The sequence below is a fragment of the Polyergus mexicanus genome, unplaced genomic scaffold, assembly GCF_030449975.1.
Source record: "Polyergus mexicanus isolate NDT 795.1 unplaced genomic scaffold, iyPolMexi1.0 SCAF_17, whole genome shotgun sequence".
Taxonomy (NCBI): Eukaryota; Metazoa; Arthropoda; class Insecta; order Hymenoptera; family Formicidae; genus Polyergus; species Polyergus mexicanus.
In genome coordinates this window covers 489770-503932 of record NW_027223337.1, presented here as the reverse complement: position 1 = coordinate 503932, position 14163 = coordinate 489770, and the positions used below count along the sequence as shown (strand labels likewise).

The following is a 14163-nucleotide window of genomic DNA, read 5'->3' as shown; positions in this document are numbered from 1 at the left end:
TTATCCTCGGCGGCTTCTTATATTACGCAATTCTCGACATTAATCAAGTTTTTGCGATTTTCGAAAGAATTTTTAAGCGTTTCTTAAGAATCGACTTTGAATTTTTTTTTTTTTTTTTTAAGATCACATATTATCGAGCGTTTGAAGTATGGCTTCTTATAAATTTCAGGCATTCACGAAACGATATCTTGACCTCAGGTGATAAAACGTCTTTTTAAAATTCATTTGACGATAATTAATCAGTAGACGATTGATAGTATCGAAGATACATGAGATTAAAAATGCGCGCTTCAAAAATCATTAAGATTTAATAAACTGGATGGATGATTCCAGTATCAATTTTATTCCCATTTGTAATGATATTAATATTAGAATCTGAAAGATAGGAACGTTATTCTGTACACGGTTACCGATAATCGTAAGGTTTTATAAAATCATCGTCCATCCGTAAGTCCATTGTAAGTCAAGGAAAGTGTCATGTCGCTGTGTTCTCTAGGGTCGTGCACAACAAAGCAGCCGTCATTATTCTTAATAGACAGAATATCGAGCTGATAAAACTTGCTTGATACATGAATAGATTCCGATTAAATTAAACTTTAACCCTCGGTCCCTAAAAAGGCGTTAGAATTTTTATTAGAATATTATCATATTAGCGATAAAAGAATAAATTTGTTTGTCTAAATCTTCAAAAAAACACGTATTTCACAAGTCGCTATTTTGACGCACATTAGAATTCAGTTTAAATTATTAAAGCTGACCTTTTCATTTTTCTCGCGCGATCTGTCCTTTTCAATTTTGAAAAAAATAAAAAAGACCGACCGCGCATATTCGTGTTGCGAGACATTTTGCATAATAATAAATATAATTTGATCGATAGAATTTGATTTGATTTGATTTTTTTTTTTTTTCACCATTTTGACAGCTATTTTAATAATTTTGAAAAAATTTAATCTAAAATTCTAAACAAAATGATACATACGAATATAAAATTTCTCGTTATGAATTTATCAAATATAATGGAGTAATGGAAATTTTTTTTCTTACATGTCTCTCCGACTGTCATCAAATGTGCCTTGCACGGACACGCGGATGGACCGTCATCGTCCATCCGCAAACTTCCGCGGGTTCTCTCCCAAAGTCGTTTCGATTCACCATTATCGAATTCCTGGTAGTCGCCGCCGTACCGAGCTCCTTCCCACTCTCCAGCAGCGGCCGTTTCTCTCCGCGAATGCGTAATCCTCGTTTACATCGATAAGAGGAGATCCGAGATGGCCACGGTAGTGTCGGTGGAGTTCGGAATGGCTCCCTTACCCCCATCACGCGATCGCTTCGTACATTCGTCCGATATATAAGTGAACCAGCGCGCCGATTGACAGAACGTAATCCACAGTCACAGTCGCGTTTCGAGTTTTCTTCCTTTTTATAACGCGGATGCGCGGCACATTCGTTTACACGTGTCATCGCGAGGACACGCGTGTAAAACACGTGCTCTCCCGTCAACGACGACGCCGCGCGCCCCTTTCGAGCTCCGGTCGGGCAACGACGCGGGTCCGGCCAATATTCGCCTCTTTTCATATCCTCTATCGAAGTAAAAATTCATTGCGCGTGATATAGCATCCCCCCCCCCTCTCCTCTCCGTCTTCCGAATCGCGAGAAGGATTGTTAAACGGCGTATAATAACGCTGAGATAATTCTGTTAATGAGTAAGAAAGGTATGAGAGAATTAATTGTCGTTCGATTTATGAAATATAATAAAGATTAAAGATTTTATTCCGAAAATAATGAGACGTGTCACACGTCGCGTTGGCCAACAATTCTGATTCGAGAGCGTGCTCTACCTCTCTGACAAATTTCTCTCGGATATATAAAGAGGAAGACGAATAAAAAAAAAAGAGAGAAGCTTTAATATAGTTAGCGCACACTCGCGCGAACAGGAGAAAGATGGAATTGAGATGGGGGATATGCGCGATTCTCTTTTTGTGCCTGCAAACGTTGGCGGAAGTCAGCGGAAAGAGACCGGAAGCTATCCTCGCGGAAGTTCTCGCGAAGCCCTTCGCGCCCCGGGAATTCGCTTCACTCGAATGCATCCGTGACAGCAGAATTTATCTCGAGGCACTTGAAAAATATACACCATGGGCGCTTCAAAGTGAGTAAAATAAAAAATCCATACGTTAATCTAATATGTAGGACACGTAGCCTCTCGCGGACACTATGTCATGTTCATTTTTTCAACATCGATTTGACTTATTACTAGTAATTTTGAGATCGGACTCTTCATTTTTATTATATATTTCTTGTACTTTCGTAATCCTGATAAATGCTTTTCATCGATCAATAATCATTTAGCTTGGAGATTTAGAGATAAGATAAAAAATTTTTTATTAGACTTGGCATATATAATTTTTCCATATATTGAAATATATCCAAATTCATATTCTATATTGTCATATAAATTATTTCGTATTTATTTTATTATATCAATAATTATTATTATATCTATAATATATTTTTTTTATTATTATTATTATTATATATTAATGAGAGGGAGTAAAAATAGATTGTGTAATAAATAGATTGAGATTTGTCATCTTGAATTCAAAAAAAGAGAAGAGAAAATAATTCATTGAATTTCAAAAGATCATACATTCTTAGAATTTAAACTCGATTGAACGATATAATATCGTATTATCCTCTGAAAAGTCATTTATTTAAAAAGATTATAAATAAGTAATTAACTTTAACAAACTTTTTGTTATTTTACGTTATAATTCGTGTAATAATTATAGTTTCTTTAACGCACTAATTAATTAAGGATATATAATTTGATTTCAAAATTTAATTATATAAAAAAATTATATAACATTATATTTAATCTTCTAAAGAGCTCCTCGTTTAAGAATCGTAATTTAATAATCGTCTTTCGAGGAATATTGTTCTACGCTATATTTTCTAACGATCACAATATTTTCTTTGTGTCCCCGTGTATGAGAAAAACTCGAATTCTCGAACGGAAAAAAGACAGCGCGAGGAGGAAAATTATTATATAATCTTTACATATCGTTTTGCCTGTTATGCGCTGTGTAAGATCACGGAATGATTGCAATTGTGTCATCAGGTTCAATAAAATTATCGGACATTGCACGCCGCGCTCGATTATCTCTCTCTCTCTCTCTCTTTCTCTCATAAGACGTTATCGGGCATGTAACGTATTGCGTACGATATCGGGCGGATACACGTGAAACGCATATCACTAATTAATAGATATCGATCTCTTCGATCGAAAAAAAAAAGACCGCCCGATTGATCGAGCGATGACTATAGAGATTATATTTTTTCTTGCGACACGCTAGTTCAATGTACTCTGTAAACGAGGACGAGTTGTGCAAAACTAAAGATGTGGCAGAATTTCACACCACCCTTTAAGATTCGCAAGAGGTCCCGAATAAATTTCGGGAATCGATCATCGACGTTTTAAATGCGTGATTTCGATGCGAAATATAGACGCAGCCGGAGATTGACGCAAGATTACAGATGCATTGGACGAAGATGATACCGAAGAAGTCGGATTTGTGTATACGATCGAAAGAACCTTGTATCCATTATTGCGGACGCGAATTATCGCCTCCGTGACACTTGGACTAGCACAGATTAACGAATGACATTGATCTGATTGATATTAATAGCGTAATGTCAATCGGTGACAGCATCGGCTGTTACAAGACGTTTAACCCACGCGTGGTCGTTGGCGCACGTGGATCCCGCTATTATGGATCATCGCTGAATAGATCATTGCCGTTTTCCATTCTACGACAGCTTTTATCTCGCCGGCGATAATTATTTAACGGATATGTTTACCATTGTTCTTACGTCAATGCGCAAATACAGCGTTTAAATAATATAAGTCCATATAAATATTAGTGCACTTTTGACACGAGGGTCAGACAAATTTTTTTATCGATATATCCGCGAATAGTATCTTTTAAATAATTTTTTTTATCAATTTGTCTTTATATACAATATCAATAGTGCATGTAACATTAAATATATATATTTATGCTGCCATATATAAATATATATATATATATATATATATATATATATATATATATATATTTAATAATAAAGGAAAAAACAGATTGTTTATTATAGCAAAAGTTGATTGATTAATAATTAGCAATCAAATTAATAGTATAATTTAATTAATTAAATATATCTATTACGAGAATATTTAATGACAAACAACGAAGACAAAAAAGGAAAAAAAAATAGATTGATCACTAATTACTAAATACTTTAGAAATTAGACAAATATTTAAAGCCAAGAAAGAAAATTAATTTTAAAATTTGCAGCTTCTATAATTGCATTGTAAAATATTATTTTCTTCATATTTTAACATTTAATTTAAAATACGGAAAACTCTATCGAATGAGAAAAGTATCGTGCCAAAAGGATTGATTCTTCAAGAAATGGCGCGGCGATCGCTCGCGATGTTTGGACGAGGATTATTAGCGTTAAAGCAACGCGTCGAGAAAAAAATAATTAACGATTCGCCGCGCGTAGAAACAATAATATTGATCGATGTAATTGGTATGTGCGTCGTATGCGCGAGACCAAACTGGGTCAGCGAGATGCATTCACGAGGACGATGACCGTCCTTGTGTATCGGAGATCGCCTGCGAACGATCGATCGATCGATCGATCGATCGATCTTTCCCTGGCCTGTAGGCCGCTTAATTGCCAGTCCGACTAGTTCGCGCGATTCTTCAATTATTGTTTGTACAAGGGACAAGTGTAATCAATGGTGGATTTCGAAGTTCAGGAGTTCAGAAACGCTCACAGGCCCCCTTTCTGTCACAACAAACAAATTTTAGGAATAAGAAATAATTTACATCTTAATCTTTCAGCTATCTTTGTTGACTGAGTGACTTTTATCAAGTGTTTAAATTAATCGAGGACACATTAACGTTATCGCGGAGATGTCGCGTAATCTACATAAAAAAAATGGTTATTATCGCACGGTCGAAAATTTAAAATTCAAAAGAGCTCGCGCTATATAATTTTTCGATACAAAGTTCTCGCCTTCCTTCGATTTAATTAATCGCCGTATCAGCGCATCGCGCGATGCACTTCCGCAGCTAATGCACTCGTGACATTGATGCTGCTCTACGTCACAGCGCAATCATAGATAAGGGGTACCGAGGGATCGCCTTGAAATCACGTACATCCGTGTATGTGCGTATACGTTGCGGGAGAGATGAGTAATATTGTAATATAAATCATCGCGCGAGCATGACGCAGTTCTTCTCCTAGTACAGTTTAATAATTTATTTATCTACTCTCGTAGAATTGAACGCGCGACTTTGATCGACGCAAATATCTATTTCAGCCGTAGTATCTCATGCCGCGATTGAATCTAATTTCTTTGAAATTTTTCCTCAAACTAATTTGTTTACCGCGAAGCCAACGAGGAGAATATACAAATGGACGGTATGAATGCATCGATTAAATCTTAATCGCGTATTAATTATAAAATCGTAGAAGAAACGAGAGATAGATTTCAAAACATCGCACCGTAAAAGGCATGGGGGATAATTGATAGAAAGTTGAGATTATAGCGACAGAGTTAAGATCGTCTTCGACGATTTCAGTTTCATTTTTGTTTAAAAATACACATTATGATAATTTATTCTGATTATGAGATAATAAATGTATATATACACGTAGCAACGGGTATTTGTACATTCTCCAACGATAACACAGAAATTTAATAACCGATTAAACCTTATTTGGACCTCGTGAGAAAATCCATATTAGATCGACAGTTCAGCGATCACTAGCCTCTTTAATTGAGTTAATCATGATTCCGGATATTGAAACGCGAGAAAAAAAATGATGCCAGCTGATTGTGGCATGGATTGAGGACAGAAGAACGCCTTGACTACACGTGCGCCTGTTTCAACCGGTTTCAGACACTGTGTGTTTATTACAAACGAAGTGATCGGGGAAGAGGGGGAGGGAGAGGGGCGCAATTGTTAAATGTCAAAGCCGGAATGCCGTAAATGTCGTAATAGCCGGAAAAACGCTACAATGAGCGACGCATCGATAATAGATTGACAGCGGCAAGCTTTGCAAAGCGGAATTAATTAACGCGGACCCCGGATTGGAGATTGGACTCCTCTCTCCGCCAAAGTTCCTTTTACCCACGCTCAATTAATTTCACGTCTATTGCAGCATCTTTTATCCCACGCGTTTTTCGCGCCATTTTTATCGTCGTTGAGACAAAATATATACGCAAAAGATTTTGTGCGAAACATTTTAAATATATGGTATACCTATTAGATTCTTAACAATCGCCAACGATAGCTTCGAGATCCTTCATTGCACGTCTGATAAGAGATCTCGCTCGCTCGTTAAAATCTCTGGTCTGATTATATGTGAGTAACGTTAAAATTCGGTTTGCGCGGAACAGAGATTCGATGCTCTTTCTTTGTTTCAGTGTACGATGCTTCGGTTAAGATACCATCCGGCGTAATCACTGGCAATTATAAACAGCTGGGCAATTTCGACGAATGCTTACTCGTGAAGAACGAGCATGGCTTTGTCGGGCAGGCTTGCAACGCGGCGGTGCAATTCGAGATAACCGCGGATGACGGTGCACCAGAACGCGAGTTGGACTTAGGAGATTTGCTCGTGAATGTCGCGATCGCGTCGGTGAGTTCGTATTAAAATGAATCATCGTGGAGCTTATCATACAAAAATCTATACGCCCAAAATTTATAATTCTCTCTACTTATTTCTATCAACTTGCGTAAATAACTTGAATATGCCGAATAATGTTCTCTTAATTTTCAAAATAAATATAAATATTTTAAATCTTAAAAAGACGATACAAAATAATGTATCTAATAATATAAAAGAGTTGTAAATAATTTACTTCGCGAATGAAAACTATAAAAATAAATAATATACATTTGGAAATGCTACATTTTTTAATTATATAAATTTAGATATTAATTGGAGATAAATTAAATTAATTTTTCAAATATGAAATTCAATATTTTCATTTTAATTTAATATTAATTGATTTTATTTATTTAAATTTCATTTGTTTGCATAAGCATTTATTCTAAATCTCATTAAAATATAATTCCATTTATTCAATACACACAAAAAAAAAGAATAATAAAAAACAAAATAAATAAAAAAAGGTATAAGTAAATAAAAGCTCAATATTTTAACATATCTTGTGACGTAGAATGTGACAAAATGGACATCCGGTAATACGGTCGATTATACATGGATGTGGTGTGTTCCATCCACGTGTAATTATACGGAAATTCAGGAGGCTCTGGAACTCGCATTTGATTCACTGAAAGTTGAAGGGCGCGTGGACATGATCGTTAGCGTTTCCAAGGAATCGTGTCACACCGTAGAGAGCGTTAACTCAGCCTGGGATTATGCTGATTTTTGTTACATGTAAATGTGCAACTAATTTATCTAAATATCGATTTTTCCGTAATATGTATAATTATAATGCATAAATAATGAAAATTTCGATAATTTTTTAGCCTGCTTCTTGCATTCGTCGCATTCCTGCTTATAGCCAGTACGATATACGACATTGCGGGATTATATCGGAACATTACATCGAAGTGGAAAGGTACAGATAGCAATGTAACAGCGTATGTAATAAAGAGATATATGTGCTTTATACATTATATAAATATACAGTATATGATAAAATATATATGAATGTAACACAAATCGTGCATTTAGCGTGTTTAAAACTCCTGCCTTCGATTTTTTTATGATATCCGGAAGTTATGATTATATTATACCTGTATATATATATGTGTGTCAATGTACATATATCAATGTTTTGATAAATTAAAAATTTATCAACGTTCTATTCTCGTTATCTGTATGCTATCTAATCTATAAAGTTTTTCATTCTGTTATCTCATCCTATTTTTATAATTTTTTGTATTTTTATTCCAAACTTCTCAATATGATTCAATGCTTGTTTTTAAATTCTGCTCTCTATAAAATTCCCTGCCGTCTTTTCCTAACTACTGACGTTAAATATTGTGATTCATTGCTTCTCATGAAATGTACAGTCTTCCTTTCTCGTGTATTAAACATCGTATTAAACTTGATTTTGAAAAAGAAAAAAAGAAACGAAGGACAATGTTCCCGAAACTAATAACAATAATGATTTCTTGCAGTTATCTTTACGTCGTTCTCCTTGTACACGAACGGGAAGAATCTGTTGCGGACTGATAGACAACGCGAGGCTATTGGCTGTTTAGATGGCATACGCTTCATCTCTATTTGTTGGATAATATACGGGCATACATATTACATGGAGGCGATTGGTGTCAAAATGAACCTCACGCAGATTCCACGAGTGAGTATCTAATAATTTTATACAGCTTCTTATGAATTGACAGAGGAAACTGTATTTATTCTCCAATTTCTATCACCAATGAAGAAATTATAATTTAAGTTAAAAATATGTAATTAAAAAAAATTTTATTCCTTCACATATAATCATAAAAGTCTGCATCTTTAACTTTTGCTATTATTTTTGTTATCATAACAAAAAGATGCATCACGATTGGAACAGCATGCTGGTACTCAACGGGAACATCGTCACAGACACTTTCTTTCTTCTGAGCAGCACTCTGCTCTCCTACAATGAACTATTGAAGAAGGGACGAGCCTCAAATTGGCGTTTCAATTTTATTGGGCTTTACATTCATCGTTATATAAGGTATGTGTATGTATATACATATAAATGAATTATAGGCTTTTTTATTTAAAATCTTCTGCAAATTAAGTTTCACAAATATATCCTATTCTTTGCGCTCTAAAATTATACTCTCGTAGATATCATATGTATAATATAATACTATCTAATCCTGTTTCTCTCTCTATATATCTTTCCAGAGTGACACCAGCCTACGCGATGATGATCGGCTTCTATGCCACGTTGTTTTATAAAATCGGAATGGGACCAAATTGGGACGTATGGGTTGGTTCCAATAAGAACTTCTGTCGCGAGAATTGGTATACAAATCTTCTCTACGTTAACAACTTCGTCAACGTGCCAAACATGGTAGATTATCTCTTTGATTATGACTCGTTTAGGCATGTTCCTTACTATGTATATTTTTTTTATTATCAATTATCGTATCGAATACAACGATATATCGACTGTGTGTATGTTGAATCATAATTAACGATTATTTTCTGTATAATCGCACAGTCTACATACATATATCTTTTCTTCTCGTTATCCGCGTAATATATTCTTATTAAATATTTTTAGTTATTTATTATTCTTTTTTTTAGTTCAGATTTACTAAATCTTGCGTTACTTTGCGATCTCCGGCTTTTTTTTCGAATTTCCGTGATTTTTTGAAGATCGTCCTTTTCTTACTTTTCTTATGTCTGCTTCTAGTGCATGTCTCAATCCTGGTACCTTTCGACCGATATGCAGCTTGTCTGGTTATCACCGCTTGTACTTTATCCTATGCTGAAGTTCAGGAGCCTCTACTTCAACATTATTTTGTTTACTTGCTTTCTTCTGTCGATCTTAGTGCCGTTCGCTATAACATTTATACGTCAGCTAACGGGCACAATGCTCTATTATAAGGAGTGAGTGCAGAATCTAAATTCAATTGTTGCTGAGAAATTATTTTATTAAAATTTTTATTTAAGAACGCTTTTATATATAAAAATATCATATAATCTTCCAAATTATTTATTTTTTATTTATATATTGAAATATTTTATGTTTGTTTAGCATTTAAATTTTATTATCGTGTTATATAATTTAGATCTATGTTGTGTAATTTTTTTCACATCGAAAAATCCTTTTCATGAATTAATTATCAAGCAAACATAAAAGTTTCTATTATCTTACGTGATGATTATTTGGAATTATATTTTATTTATATGTGGAAATCATACGTACGAAACTTCGTGTCGGATTCTAATCATTTAATTCAATGATTTCAAGAGGTGTTATGTTTCGTAGCCAGATGGATGTCACCCAAGTGTACCTGGAAATTTATATAAAAGTGTATAATAGATTTGGACCTTATGTAATTGGATTGGGTCTTGGGTACATCTTATATAAGACACGATCTAAAGTTAAGCTGCATATTGTAAGTGTATATATAATTAATTTACGTTTTTCTATTTAATATTCAATATCAAAAAACAAAATTGATGAAATTTGAGAGCATCTCGCCTTCCATAGATTAAAATGATTTTCTCTTTCATATAAGACTTATTATATACACATTCTATAAAATATTTTAGTAGACATATAATACGTATTTATATGTTAACTTAAAATTTTGAGAAAAAAATGAAATGGACTACTATAAAAAAAAAAAAAAAAAAAAAAAAAAAAAAAAAAAAAAAAAAAAAAATCATATGTCATATGTTTTTTTATGCACAGAGGCATGTGATTTGCGGCTGGTTGATCGCCATTCTTATCGGTTTTTCGGCCATTTTCGGACCGCGTGCCATGTACTTTGAAGATCACGTATATAACAGATTGGAAGCAAGTTTTTATGCGGGTTTTCATCGACAGACCTTCGCGTTATCGGTATCTTGGATCATCTTTTGCTGCGTGCACGGTTATGCAGGTAATTAAAACGTGCGCGCTCGCGAGATAATTACCAAATCGGATTATGTCAACATCAGCATCTACTGACACATTCTCTCTCCGCTTATACTGCTATTCATTTTTTTTTTTTTTCTTTCAAGGTCCCGTGAATCACTTCCTTTCTTGGCGCGGATGGATACCGCTGAGTAAATTGTCTTATTGCGCTTATTTGTGTCACTATATTTTCTTACTATTCGATATCGGGGCCGCTCGTACCACCGGCAATTTAACATCAATAAACGTGGTGAGTAAAAGAAATCGAAATATTTTTTTAAAACTATCTCAATAGAAGTAAGAAAGATAGATGTACATCAAAATAAAAATAATTGATTAAGTTATTGCTAGGAGATAAGAATTTTTCATGACACATTTATCTTTATATAAAAAATGCGATATCTGATAGTAATTGATAATAATTAGTAAACAATAATAATTTTATCATAATTTAAATTTTCTATAAAAATCTACATGATAGAAATAAAGAAAAATAATAATAATAAATAATAAGATTTAAGTAAAGATAGAAAAATAGTTTAAATTTTTAAATATATATATATATATCATCGTTTCTCTGCAAACATAATTAACAAATTTTCTTCAAAAATTTTTATTGCTGCGTTTGATTCAATTTAAATTTTTAAATTTATATACGACACAAATATTAATCCCCTGTGCTTATCTTATACGATATTATATGCACGACATAATTAAATCGTATGTAGTAATAAAAAAGGGATACTGATAAATTTTCTCATTTATTTTGTCAGCTGCGCGCGTTTTTCGCCAATTTGATGTTCACGATGATACTATCAGCCCTATGGAGCCTTTGTTTTGAGATGCCCTTTACAAATATCGACCGTGTCCTTCTCTCTGGCCGAAAATCATCGAGACACCAGAATTTCAGATACACGACGGAATCCGACAAGGAGATCAGTCAATCGAAAAACGAGTCTTCGATTACGTGTAACGATGATAATTCGGAGAAAGATATGGTTTACCGTGATCCTACGAAAATCGTTGACGAAAATCGCGAGAATGGCATAGAACACGAAGAAGGAAAAAAAAATAACAGTAAAATTTATCTTATCAATCCAATTAAATGCGACGATGCACAGGACGTGAATATCGACAAGAGAAAATCCGGTTATGTCAATGTCGATTTTTACCGCACTTTCGACGAACGATCGAGAATGAGCCCGAATGGAAAATTATTGTCAATAATTAACATCGAGTCTGCTGATATCATAAAACCGAGTCATTTCTTGAAAAATAGAAAGATTAGTATATGATTTGGATTATAATGAAGCTTGTGAGCCAAGAAAAAATACAGTTTCATAACAAGAGAAATAAAAAATATATACAATATATATACAGATGAGATGTAAAAGTGCGTGATATATAATAATTGACATTTTACATATTTGAAGACAGAAATGAACTATAGAGAGAACTAGACTTTGTTTATAATCCACGATAAAATATATAGATGCATAGCATTAGCTATGGAAATGTTAAATAGAAAAATTTGTACATATATAATTATATTTTTAATTGATAATTAAATAAGAGAACTATTTCTCTTTATTTTATCGATTCATAGTGATATTAATGATATGTAGGGTTGTATGATTATTGTGATAAAAAGCGACATGTAATGCGTTGTTATTAATAATTATAAGAAAATGCTAGATTGTATATTACTAATAACAGATTATATATTACTAGATTATATATTGTAAGATTTTCGCGCAAAGAGAACGTACAATATCTTGATGCGACAAGGATGAAAGCAAGCATCGATTTGTCGTAATTTACTTGCAGTATTAGATTGATAGAGTTATAAGCAAAAGATGCATTTAAATTCACGTTATAAAAAAATAAAACTTGAAAGTGTTATTTAAAGAAGCTTCTCCTACAATATTGCGAGCAACATATGTATAGCTTATATTTTAAATAATAATAATATACTAAAAATAAGAAGCTAAAAAAGAATACAAGAAGGATTATTTCATATTCTCTTGCAATCAGCTTCTTATTTTTATCACTGAATTATTTTCACAATTATAAATATTTTTTAACGTCTATAATAATCTATCTAATACTTCTTAACAGCCTCTGGATCATTAATTTTTTGTTTTATATATTGTTTACAAATCAAAGATATTAATCGTAAGCTATTCGTGAATAAGAGTAGAAATTTGAGCGTCTTGATAAAAGTTCACGAGCGCGCTCCTTCGAATTGACTCGAGGAATTAACCCGATACAATTCCAAAGTTCATTGCCAATAACCCGTATCGTTGTTTATTTAGGCCATCTCTTTACCTCTCACATTTCCCTTCATTCACACGCGAGCAATGCGAACATATGTATTGTACCCTTTAAAGGAGAGAAGCGGGCTAGTATCTCTCTACGAACAGATTCGAGCGCTTAGCGGCCTAAAAGTAAGCCGAGAAAAAACAACAATGCGGAGTCTGTGCGAAGTCTATGGATAAGTAATCGATACCCCGACGATTTATACCGTGACGAGACGGCCGATGGAAAATTTGTCCATTATTCGCTTTTCGGGAAAGATCATTGCTATTCAAAGAAAAGGATACTTTACAAAGCCATAGTCGAGAAAATGCTCAAGTGAAGAGAAGTGAAAATACTAAGCTTCGAATGTATGTGGGAATTTAATGGCATCATTAGCGTACGAAGGGTTGATGCGAGAGCAATCGTAACACGCGTGAAAGACACCCCCCGGGGACACATTCGCTGCCGTGGGAAAAAGAAACGCGAATTTTCAGGAAACATTCATACTATTAAATTCAATTCAATTTGCGTAAAAGATATTCTCGCGTCGATATAACGATGATTGACAAAACTTTGGCCGCAGATTTATTTTTTCATGTCGAAAAAAATCATGAGTTAAAAATATTCTTCATTCCATTCTATCACGCATATTAAAAAGACATATATAAATTTGCTTTTTTCCGTTCATAAAATGAAATAATTTTAAAAAATTTAACATTAAAATAAATTTTATAATGATGAGAGAGAGAGAGAGAGAGAGAGAGGGGGGGAAAGAGTTAAAATTTGTACTTTGCTAAAATTAAGAAATCTGATCAATCTCGTTCAATTCTATTCGTTATTTCTTGTTAAACTATTTTCTTTAATTATTATTTAAATATACAAAGTATATTTGATTTAAAAATGTATTTAATTTAATCTAAAAATATTTTTTTCGTCTCACATTCTCGTCAAAGAGTTACCGCGGCAATCATAATTGGCCGATTGCACATTTGACGGCGGGGGCCGCGTTTATATCTCAATGCATCTCATAATTGTGAAAGAATCGGCGGCGTGTTGCGTCGTTACGTGAATTAGGGGAAGCAGGGGAGCTTGTGCCGAACATGGGGCACAAGGGGGGGGTACGACGCGTTGCCCGATGGTGGCACCCTGTGGCGACAAACAGAGGGAATAGATTTCACCCGGATCGTCA

At 33.8% G+C, this 14163-nt stretch overlaps 1 protein-coding gene and 1 long non-coding RNA gene across 4 annotated transcripts in view; one reads left to right on the top strand and one right to left on the bottom strand.

Moving 5' to 3' along the window:
- The first annotated feature begins 1314 nt into the window (after positions 1-1314).
- On the top strand, positions 1315-12674 carry LOC138940430 (nose resistant to fluoxetine protein 6). 3 transcript variants are annotated; one of them, XM_070309309.1, is made up of 12 exons: positions 1315-2146; positions 6498-6712; positions 7257-7477; positions 7570-7661; positions 8227-8408; positions 8608-8774; positions 8951-9119; positions 9465-9661; positions 10026-10173; positions 10473-10662; positions 10784-10926; positions 11450-12674. In XM_070309309.1, exons 1-12 carry the CDS (start codon positions 1942-1944, stop codon positions 11969-11971), a joined length of 2451 nt encoding a protein of 816 aa, XP_070165410.1. In that variant the 5' UTR covers positions 1315-1941; the 3' UTR covers positions 11972-12674. The 3 variants fall into 3 exon arrangements, with proteins under 3 accessions (XP_070165410.1, XP_070165412.1, XP_070165411.1); XM_070309310.1 differs by having other exon boundaries at positions 1316-2146; positions 10044-10173; XM_070309311.1 differs by lacking the exon at positions 9465-9661 and having other exon boundaries at positions 10048-10173.
- LOC138940434 (uncharacterized) overlaps positions 8873-14163 on the bottom strand; it is a 32275-nt gene continuing 26984 nt past the window's right edge. The window contains exons 2-3 of the long non-coding RNA XR_011448000.1: positions 9981-10068; positions 8873-9612 (exon numbers count right to left, since the gene is read on the bottom strand). This is a non-coding gene — a long non-coding RNA (uncharacterized lncRNA). The remainder of the gene's footprint in view (positions 9613-9980; positions 10069-14163) is intronic.